The following is a 12,117-nucleotide window of genomic DNA, read 5'->3' on the forward strand; positions in this document are numbered from 1 at the left end:
TATATTCTCAGTTTGAGAACCTTAATACGGTTATACACACACACACATATATATATATCTTTTCAAGGGAAAATTTCACAATTTCATGAATCCGCACCTTTGCTTAAATAACGTGGTACACTAATTCTATAGTCAAATATGCTAAAACAATGTTTGTGCTAAAATGCGGTTCCAAATATACAAACTCCGATAGGAGCACAGCCTAAGTTGCCAAAGGAACCGTCAAATATCTGTGTTATTTTTGGGGATTTAAAACCCTTAACGCTTTAGTAAAAAGTCTAATTATGAAGATAGTAAGAGCTACCAGCAGTTTTGAAAGAGAGCAAGATATTTTATCATTATATCAGCTATGTGTGGGATTTAAATTGATAGTCGTATAGATATTCTAGTAATCTCAGCTCTTATTTAATAGATATTGATACACATCCTTCATATGATGCTCCTTATTGAAATATATATTCACGTCCTTTGTTCAGGTCCGTATTTGATATATATGTGTATATGTAACATGATCACACATTAGTAAGGCTTCTGGTTCGCATAGTTCCCCCGAGGATTATAATTGCAACTAATGATGGTTCCACCATTGTTACACCTCACTTTGGCACATCCGAGTCTCACTGAATTTCTCCAAACAACCTGAGTGTAGTGACCGCAAACTCCGTTGCACGTGTTTGAATTGTAGTTGTAGTTAGCCTTCTCGTTAACCCACAAGTTCACAGCAGCGACGCCAGAAAAGTCACCGCTACTACCGGCCAAGTTCTCCCCGTAAGGCCCACCGGAATGTACGAGTCTGCAGTCACCTTTTAGCTTCTCTGCGTAGCTCCGAGCGTAGGCTGCAACCCCCTCGTCCCACTGTATGGGGCCTACGCCTACCTGCGACCGTACCTGGTTGTGAGCATTTACATAGTCTTGCTGGCTGTCTTGAGCCTTCGAGGGAAGAACAAGAGCACCTAAAAGGGCTGCCAAGATTACTAGAATGCGAGAATAGCTAGTGACTTTCATTTTTCTTAGTTGAAATAATGGCTATTTCCAAGCTTTGGTGTGTTATGATTTTGGGGTTCGTAAAGATGGTTTATATAGAGATTTGAAAACTACCTTAGGTTTTGTGTGGCCATAAACCTTCACCTTTTGAGATGAGATAAAACAAACCACAGTGTTTAATACGGTAACTAGTTGGGAACACCATAACCCATAAGTGTAAACTTTTTCTCCCACCTCCATATAGAAACAACTTTTTTTTTATTAGAATATAAAATTATATTCAAACAAAAAAAAATTTGTTACAATAAATGCTTCATAGAGAATTCAGTTTTAGAGATGATGATTTGAAATCAAACACAAAAAATTATGAATGAGTTTGGAACCAGAGTTGGATCCCTCCTTCAAACCCACTTTGGTGTCGGAGAAGGATGAGCTTATTGCGGATGTTTTTTTGGGGTTTTTAGTAAAGTAGACACTTTTCTAAAAGTTATTTGAGAAGTATGTAGTTTTTTTAGAAATAGGAAGAATAGACACTTTTTTTGCTTTTGTGAGATAGAAGATATGTGTAATAGAGTAAATGACAAAACAAGTGTCAAATACAATTCTACCCTTTGTGTTGTGAGAAAGAACTTTTGATGTGGGTCCAAATTTTTAGGAATAATAGATCAAATACTATTTTTTAGGAATAATGGATAAAATTATTTTTTTATTTTCTTTAATTTGTATATTTCTCTATCACAAACATTATAAATAACATTTTGTATACTACTGTTTGTACACCCGTTTATACACTAATGTTTGTACACCCGTAATTTACAATAATGTTTGTACACCCATTTGTACACTATTTAATTGAAGTAATGTTTGTACATTCATACGTAATGTACACTAATGTTTGTACACCCGTTTGTACATTATTCAATTGAAGTAATGTTTGTACAATCATACGAAATTTACACTAATGTTTGTACACCTGTTTGTACACTAATATTTGTACACTTGTTTGTACATTAATCTCGTACACTATCATTTTTTACATTAACACTTAACAAAAATGGTTCTCTCATTCTAGACGTGGTGTACAAAATATGTGAAAGTGTACGATGTTGTAGACGGTGTAGAAGGTGGTGTATGGTGAGATCTATTATCTCATCGTTTCATGTACACCATTAATATCATGTACACCATACATCGTATTATATAGTTGTACACTATTATAGATTATAGTTTGTACAATGTCATATCCAGTATATCAACTCTTACATCATGTGAGTATCATAAATTAATTTTTACATTATCGTAGTACACTACCGTTTGTACACTATCTTTACATTATCACGTACACCGTCGGGTTGAGATTAAATATAAAAATTGTTATGTATTCGAAAAATATAGCAAAATTTGACTTTTTAGATTCATAAAAAAAAAAAAAAAAATTTTATGAAGAATTTTTATCAAAACAAAGTGAAATTATTTAAGTGAAAGAGAAAAATAAAAGCTTTTGACTAAGTCAATTATGTCATTATGTGAGTACAAACAAAAAAGGATAAATATGTCATTTACTAATATCTCTATTAGAGAGAAAGATATATTAGAGAGGAAAGAGAAAAGTGTCTACTTTTCTAATTTTCAAAAAAGTACCTACTTTACAAATTATTAGTGGAAAAAGTGTTTACTTTACAAATTTTCTCATGTATTTTTTCAATGAAACGACTTGGATTTGTAGCCGAAATCGCTGGTTCGCCATAGAGACTATGAATTGTAGCATGTCATATAGAAACAACTTTTTAAAAGAAACATCAGGAAATACAAAAATATATAATCAAGTTTAACAAATTTAAACCACGATTCTTAAAACTTATCGAAAACTTTAATTTTGGATCAATTCAGCAAGAGATATTCAACGAAAACCAAACCAAAGTTTTATATTTTCGAATTCAACCGACCCAAAGTTCAAAAAATTGTGAACAGACCAAGGCCGAATTGCCCGGATGCCCAACATTATATAATCTCTTCAATTTAATACATAATCTGAACCAAAGTCCACAAAAATAATTTTTCAGCCTAAACTTTTAGAGAAGAAATACTCATTATCCCAAACCTTGACTGAAATTTTTAATATCATCTGAACTTTTTTACTCAACAAACCGAAACCAAACCCAAATTTTCTGATAAATCCTGATAAAAATTTATTGACAATGAATATTTTCAAGTAAATATAAAAAATATACTTTAAAATGAGTAAAGAAATTCAACGGGTAAAGATTGTTTTTCAACTACAACAAATTGTGCGGTGCGTTTTTATACCTAACTGTTGTTTCCTAGATCAACGTCTAAAATATTCAAAAAAATTACCTAGACTCTTTAATTTGTATGTACAACAAAGTTGACTTAAATACGAGTTAGTCAACTACTGACTCAGCTGACACGTTACGTTGGCAATGACGTGTTATTTTTTAAATAAAACGATGTTGTTTTTTTTTTTTGGTAGGAGATGGGGGACTAGTCCCCCGTTTATTAAAAATTAAAAGGAAAAATTACAAACGGACTTGTCGTGGGCGCGTAGACCCTATGACATCGTCACTAAACAAAGAATCCACTACAATAGGCACAACATCGAAAAAATGAAAGCCAACCGGCAAAGAGAACGCATAGTTCGCTAACCCGTCCGCAAGACGGTTAGCCTCCCTATACACGTGTGAAATTCGGACTATCCAGTCCCTCGATAAAAAGACATGGCACAAACGTACCAGGAATCGTTTTAAAGCTAAACTATAATTAATAAAGATTTTTATAATTAAAAATGTGAAAATATTAGATCTTAAGTCTTAACAGATATTTTTACAAAACAAACAAAATTATTATATTTCATCACCATCTCCGAAATTACATCTTTCTATCAAACGTCCATTTCTCTCTTCTAGTTGAATTTGGTTTTAAAAACTTTTCTGATTTTATGATTAAGACTCTGATCTTTCTAAACGAAGTTCTTCAAATTAGCAGATTTCACGAGAAGGGATGCTCCATATTTTGTGAACATAGATTTAGATAACCACTCACTTGTGTAATATTAAGATTTTTTTTTTGAGAATCTATCCAAGCACATATGACAGGAGAAATATATTTAGGATTTTTCATGCTATGAACTAGGATAGATTTTACATTTTTTAATTAGAAAAATCATTAATATGTTTAGTATTAAGACGACTCAAAACAATGTCGGTTTGAGTTTAAGGACTCAAATGATCAAGCGGTTGACTAACTCATATTCATGTCAACTTTGTTTTAGGCACAAAATAAAGAGTTTGCATAATGTTTTTGAATTTTTCAGGAGTCGACGTAGGAAACATCACTGAGTCTCTGTTAAGGTATAAAAACGGATCGCGCAATTTGTTGGTATTAAAAATACCATTTTCCCCAAAATAAGCCCCCCACTTTTCTTAAAATGCTTTAAGAACCTATTTATTTATTTATTATTAAATATTAAATTTATTGATAGAATTAAAATGTGATTATGTACATGAAATTAAAACCAAAGTAAAAGAGCCAACATGAGCAGCAGTGACCGAATTTCTCTTGCTAGAAACCATCTTTGGAGAAGGTTTCACAACTTAGGAGATTCTTTTAGGTAAATCTTCAGTTAGGAGATTCTTCCGAAAACTTGAATAAATTCTGATCCTAAATAAGATTCAACTATAGTTCTAACTCAGTTTGACATGACACATACAAAAGAAAACTGAATGCACAAGCCTAAAATATTCGGTAATTTACACAACAAGATATAGAATGTAAATGAAAGTATTTAAAGTGATTATAATACTAGTAATTGTGTCAATTAAAATGATTATAGTTTAGTTTTATCAGATCCATGAAAAAAAAGAAATTCTGTTATAAAAATGATTCATTAGTTTTAGGTTCTGAAATAAACCGAACCGCTGGCCGCATTAAACCATGATGATTTTTTTCACCGTATCAACCAAATTGGCCAAATTTTTGGCTCACTTCAGTTTTGCTAATTTTGTTTAATTTATACTTAACCCTAAGATTATACGTAAGTGATTATCTATGTGGTGTTGGAGTATAGAATGAAAACAATTAAAAATCATGAGCACCCTAAAAATTCTTTCCATGCTTGGTTTTTATATGTTTTAACAAAATGCCTTGTTTGAAAAGTTGCTAGGTGCTAGTCGGGCGCTCGATATGGGCCTAGCGATTAATCGGAAAATCAGATTAAAATCAGGGATTAATCGAAGATTAGTTTTAGGGTTATTTTAATATTTTAAAAATATATTAATCCAATATTGTTTTCAAAATTGTATCAAACACATAAAACTGTATTTTTTGAGGTAAATTTTTATGATTTTTATTACTAATTTATGATTTTTATTAAAATTTGAACACAAGTTATTGTAAAACATCACAAACTTCCAATTTAAATGATTGAACAACAAAAAATATATATATATTTTTTTATACTTGCAATCTAAAAATAATCGGGGTTTGTAAAATTAGGAGGAGAGTAATCGGATTAGGCGGGAAGTAATTGGATTAGGCGGAAAGTAACTGGATTAGGCGGAGACTAATCGGGTAACTGATTTCTTTAGGGAATTAGTCATTAATCGAGACGGATATGATGGGCCTAGCGATTAAGTGGGGAGTAATCGGGTTAGGCCGGGATTTTTAGAACGGGACAAAATATATCATACCTGTTACGTTCTTTAATGTTTGTAGTTATTTTTATTCTTCTCACAAGGTGAGTATTTTCAAACCCATAAAAATGTAAGTTCTTAAAAGTGGGGCCTTTCTTTCTTTACTCATTTTTTTGTCTCCATTATTAGACCTGGGCAAAAAAAACCGGACCCGATACCCGAATCGATACCCAGATAAAAAAAACCGAGTTGGGGCGGGTTAGGGTATTAGGAAATTACCTCATTGGGTAGAGTTTTGGTCTACCCGTGGGTATCGGTTCGGGTCGGAGAATATCCGTTACCCATTTAGGATACCCATAAACCCAAAGTTTTTAGACATGTGTTTATATATGTATATAGATATATAGTTATATAGTCATATAGCCCTAGATTTTGAGTTTTGACGATTGAGTTTCCTAATTTTCTTCTAGAATCCCTATACCTTTGATAATTTCTGCTTAAAATTCCCTTTTGAGTCTCATTATCGAAACTGGAAACCCTCATCGCGACATTCTCGGCGACCTTACCGTCACCGAACATTTCGATGTCATGTGATTTTGGATTGGATTTACTCTTAACACTTAAGACTTAAGTAGTCATCTTTGTGATTTTATATTGGATTTAGTCTTTAGATGTCATATTTGATGTTCTGTTCTCTTTATTTGATTATTGAGCATGTACAATGATTTAAAACTTCGGGTATTGGAGTCATATTTCGGGTTTATGCGTAATTTTATCTATTTAGACCCGAACCCAAAGGAGACCCAAATTTTTCGAGTTTTTTTCGGTTCTCATGCTTTTTTCCCAAACCGACTCGAACCCGATGATATCCGAACTAGACCAAAACCGGATATTTAGAAATAGTCAAATGGGCCATAAATTCATTACCCATTCAACCCGAACCTGAACGGATTATCCATATGCCTATCCATTATTGTGTTATAAAACTTTCTAACTCTACTACTAAAATATGTATTGATATTGCATGTGGACATATTCAAAACCCCATTTGGAAACCACATGATTAAATCTATCGTATCATTTGTGTTTTTGCGAGAAGAGATATAGGCGATTATAAATAAAAAAACGAAAGACAGTTTTAAAGTGAAATGTATTGAAAATAGTTTTTCATGCATGTATATATTTCCTACCGTCTTGTTTATGTTTGATTTATAAATATATATATATATATATATATATATATATATATATTTATTTATTTATTTATATTTCACATTTAAGAAAACTAGTAACATATGGAAAAATATCAGACATATTTATCGACAAGATAGCAACATGAAGAGTGGAAAATAAAAAGATAGCAACGTGAAGCCTTCCTTAATAATTTATCAAAAAAAAAAACAAAAAAGTAAAAAGAAAAAATCGTAAATCCATGGAGGAAAAAAACAAATCTATCTTGACTTGTTAACTAGAAAAGTCCTTGAGACCAATAATTCCATGGTTATCATGACTTGCTTCTTGCAGCTGTTATGCAATAATTAAAGCTGCTTCTTGATTGATATTGGTAAAATTAGGCAAATATGACATATTAATTATATAAAAAAAAAATGAATGGCGGCAAAGTGAGTCTTCTAGTGTTTCTTTAATTTTTGGTTATCAAATACCTTAGACCATACACAATGGTACAATCTTTGGTTGGGTGTGAGTAATATAAAAATGAGAAAAAATAGAAAAGTTGTGTAGAAATTGTATGTTGGGTGTAAGTTTACACTTGGGTGTGAGTATTAAAATAAAGAGAAATATTGCACTCTCTCTATCTCTCTCTATCTCTCTCTCTTTTCTCTCTCTCTTTAATTATAATAATAAAAAATTATTCACACCCACATTCACACATGTGCCATTGTGTATGCTCTTATAGTTTATTCAAAAATTTTTAATCATAATGTAATTATACAACAATAATTAGATGCTATTTACAAAATTAAAATTATATAATCAATTATTAAAAAAAAATAGTCACGAAGAATAGAAAGTCTTTTAATGTTTCTTGTATGTATCTCTCCCAGACTCCCACTTGGTTAACATACACTACAAAAAAAAGGCTAGGTTGCATCACTTAAATTGCATCAAAAAGTTAAACGATACTAATTTGAGTTACTTATTAATAATTGATACAAAAAATATAATTTAACATCAATTGTTGTAACTGATGCTATTGTTAATTTATGTGGCATCAATTCATTAAAATTGATACAAATCTAGATCAATTTGTATCATTTTTACATATTGATACAAATTTATAAATTCACATCATTTAAACAATCGATGTATTTCTTAATTTATATTAACATCACTTGAAAAATGATATAATTTTTAATAAGTTTACACTAATTACGTTAAAACTAATTTTGTGGTTTAACATCCACTGATCATGCATCCTCTATTTATTACTAAATCTTTAATTACACAAAACAAAATTTAGACGATCATAAAAAAAAATTCTCTTTTCTTTTTGAATTTTTTCATTGGCCGCCTCTTTTTTTGTTTCCTCAGTTTAAAATCTTAGTTGGAAATAAAATATCTATTTTCCTTTTCACCAAAACTAAGTAAATCAAAATACAAATCTCTCCGGAATCTTAACTTCTTTAATCTACAAAATCTACACTTTCTTTGCCAAATACAAATATCTAAGATATATATTTTTTTTGTTAATAACTTCTTCTCGCCAAGATGATTACTTTAAGAAGCAGAGGTTTGGTGGCTCGTCTTCTTCGCAAAACTGTAGGTCACTTAATGTTCTAAATTTTGTTTGGGTCATTCAATTTACAAAAGTAAAAGGCTAAAAGCTACTCATAGAATAAATCTACGACCACAAGAGTTTGTGGCTTTAGAAATATGTGTCTTTTCAAAGATTAATTAGAAGTTCTATTTTGTTATCTCTTTGATTTTATGCTGATCTCCATACTTATTTTGTGCTGTTTTGATCCAGTCTTTTATCATCAAGGCGTTGAAGGACCCGGAAAGAAACAGAAAGACGGTTAAGAAAATAAAGCACACGGACGATGATGTTACTGAGGTTGCTAGGATTATGAGGCCCATGAGGATCTGACCGTGAGGATCGTGAAGAAGATTTAGAGATGCATGGGATGCACCATTGATGAAAAAGACCCAAAAGATTTTTCAGCATGAATTCAAGGATGTGATCGAGATTGATATTTCTGAGAATTAATTAAGGAACAAAAGTAGTTTATGGTTTTAGAGTTTGTTTTTGAATTTTCAACAATGTAAAGTTGTAAACGTGTAAACGTGTTTTCTTCCATGAAATTAAGTTTTTGTTTTTAATTTTATTTTATTAATATTAATTTTATATATTATTATTTTATTGAAAATGATATCATTGCTATATTTGTTCATGAAAACTGATATTAAATTTAACATCAATTATTTATAATTGATAGAAATATTTAACATCGATTATTACAAATGATACAATTATTTGTATCAGTTATCAAAAATGATATTAATCTTAACATCACTTACTATAACCGTAACAAATAATTACATCATTTTTATTAACCGATGCAAATTTAACATCGTCTCTTGCAAATGATACAAAACAACATCAATTATAATAATCGATGCAAATATTTGATGCAACCGATTCAAAATATTTGCATCACCACTTTCAGAGTCACTTTTATAAGTGATGCAAAACTTATTTGCATCATTTATAAGTAATGTAAATATACAAAATAAATGACACAAAACACCTCTTTTTTTGTAGTGATATGACGTCATTTCTATGACGTAAGCCGAAACAGTAACATCGGATACTATAAGACACATTCATATATATGGCCAAAGATGACCGGACCATTATCCATGAGACAATAAAACAAAAGAAATTTTCACGTTTGGGTTGGAAAAAAGATTTTGTCTCACAGTTTGGCAAAGTGAGATTTCATTCTCATGTTTTGACAGTTATAACATTTTTTGACGAAAATGCCCCAAACAAATTAAACCAAACCGCACAGTTACTGACCGGTTTAGTTTCTTTTGATTTTTGTTGCGGTTTAAGAAAAAAAAAAAAAAAAACTGTCAAAGAAAACGAAGAAGAAGAAGGAGAGAGAGACGGAGAGATTCGAGAGAGAAGTTGAAATCAGTTCGAAATTCATTCATCCATCTTCGTTTTTCAACATCACCGTTCGAATTGTTGGATACTTGATTTGAGGCATCGCATTGAACTCCAAAAACCGGCGAATAGAAAGTTGAAGTTTTTCCGGCGAAGACGACCTGAGAAACCTCCGGCGAGATAGAAACCTTCGAGATGGCTGGGAATAAACAAAACGACGAAGTACCGAGGAAGCAGCATACGCGGGAAGGCCCCGAGAAGGAGAAGCGGGTACTCAGAGTATCCCCGAGGAGGAAACTCTCTCCGACAAAGCCGCCGGAGGAATTGGGTAAGTTCTGATATTATTTCGTTTGTAGTTTCTTTGGGTGTATCGGAATCTTAAAGCTTGTTTGATTAAAGGGATAGAAGTTGCCGGATTTTGCTAAATATGTAGTTTGAAAATTTGAGAAGATGAATTGGAAATCTCTTTTTCCGCCAAAATTCAGATGTTGAGTATATAATGTTGATAATTACTGTGTACGTACACGAATTTGTATTGTTTACATCCTTACTTAATTGTATATTACTTGTAATTGCAGGCAGTACAAGCGTGGCTCCGACTGAAGATCTTATAGTTGAAGAGTTACCACCTAGACTCTTTGCCCTAGACCGGTACCCTGTGAAGACGAAGATGAACGCGTACTCCAAACCGGAGTACCTTTCTGACATAGCGCAAGTTCTTAAGGGAAAAGAGGAGATGAAGTTTCTTCTCGAGTCTCCATTTGGGGACCTTTTTAGGATACCTGCTAACAAGTCTTCCTTCTCAGGTAAGCTTGTTCTTGGACTAATATGTCGTCAGTTAGTGACGAGTAAAGTGAATGAGATGTGGATGGTCTTCGGCGGTCATCCAATAAAATTCGGATTAAGAGAATTTAGTCTGGTAACTAGTCTAGAATGTGGGACATATCCCAACAAGAAAGACGTGACGGATGTGCTAAAGGTCAAAGCTGGGAGTCAAAGTGTCTGGAAAACTCTGTTTGAGGAGAAGTTTGGGGAGAAGCCGAATCCAACAGTGCATGATTTGGTGGTCTAGCTGAAGGAGGAGGAAACCATGGATGGGTGGAAGCAGCTGGCCTTATCTCTTATAATCTTGGTAGATGGTGTGATAGGGTGCCATAATAACCCCATAAGGCCTTCTGAGTTCATTGTTGAGATGACGAAGAACGTGCAATTCTTCTGCAAATACCCTTGGGGAAGGGTGTCTTTTACCCGTACTTTGGAGAGGATATCAAAATTCCAAACCCCTTCAGATGCTCAAAAACTGATAAGGTGTGTAAAGGATGGGTCTTATGCACTACATGGATTCCCATTAGCACTCCAGCTGTTTGCGTTCGAAACAATCCCATCCCTTGCTAAGCTAGTACCTGATGATGAAGCTAACAGGACATTTACTCAGAGGTCTATCCATCATCTTGCCTCACTGCGGGCAATCAGGACATCCAGCATCTTGGAGTGTGAGGCTGCTAAAGAGGTATGTACAATTGTTTATGTACGTACATTATTTAAAAAGTAAGTGTACATTCTCTAAGTGGTTAACAAACTTATTGGTGTAGGTTGAGGTAACCTATCTTGTGAAACCAGAGGACAATATTTGTCCTCCATCCCTGTCATGGGATGATGAAGTTGAGGATCCAAGAGTTACTTACATTGAGCGACTGTTGTTAGCTGGTCATGAGTGGAAGGAGGAAGAATGGGTTGGAGGTTATGCTGCATTTCCAAAGCAGGAGCGCCCACCACAACTTGGAGAGATACGTGAGTGTAAATGTTGTTTTTATACTTTATGATTATTGTCTCTTGAAGACCAATCAATGATTAAACTGGTCTATCGTAGGTGTGAAGAAGAGGAAAAGAAATGTACCAGCCCCGAATGCACCTGCTTTGAAAAAACAGAAATCTGTTGTGGAAGAAAAAAATGAGGACACTGTTGAGGATTGTTCTGAAGATCCCTAGTTTGAGAAGTTTGTAGTTGAACTTAGGAGGTGTTTCAAGAGGCAAGAAGCACAAAATAAACAAATGCAAGAAGACTTGAAGAAATTTGTCCGTAAGGAGATACGTGCTGCCTTAGATCCAAAGGGCAAAAAGACAGAACCAACCAAAACTTCCAATGCTTCACAGGGCCCAAATAAATCGGTGGTTAAGGCACCGATGAGTGTGAAGAAGGCATCTAAAAGGATGTCTACAAAGAAAGTCTTCAAGTCTGGAACAAGAAAGTCTTCAAGGCTGAAGAATATAATGACGTCAGTTGCGGAGATTACTCAGCTTTCTGATGGTAACTCTTCCTCTGAGGAAGATGACCAGGTATGGCATGTACGT

The 12,117-nt window shown here is 33.1% G+C and overlaps 1 protein-coding gene and 1 long non-coding RNA gene across 2 annotated transcripts; one reads left to right on the plus strand and one right to left on the minus strand.

The window, feature by feature from the left end:
* Nucleotides 1-330: 330 nt before the first annotated feature.
* Nucleotides 331-1,057, minus strand: LOC9319905 (pathogenesis-related protein 1). The gene has a single exon (XM_002885878.2). The coding sequence runs from the start codon at nt 1,003-1,005 to the stop codon at nt 520-522; it is 486 nt and encodes a 161-aa protein (XP_002885924.1). The 5' UTR covers nt 1,006-1,057; the 3' UTR covers nt 331-519.
* A 6,950-nt stretch (nt 1,058-8,007) lies between these two features.
* On the plus strand, nt 8,008-8,980 carry LOC110230562. Its single transcript, XR_002333723.1, has 2 exons — nt 8,008-8,414; nt 8,623-8,980. It is a non-coding gene; the product is annotated as an uncharacterized LOC110230562 (long non-coding RNA).
* The last annotated feature ends 3,137 nt before the right edge of the window (nt 8,981-12,117 follow it).

This window comes from Arabidopsis lyrata (assembly GCF_000004255.2).
Source record: "Arabidopsis lyrata subsp. lyrata unplaced genomic scaffold ARALYscaffold_3, whole genome shotgun sequence".
Classification (NCBI taxonomy): Eukaryota; Viridiplantae; Streptophyta; class Magnoliopsida; order Brassicales; family Brassicaceae; genus Arabidopsis; species Arabidopsis lyrata.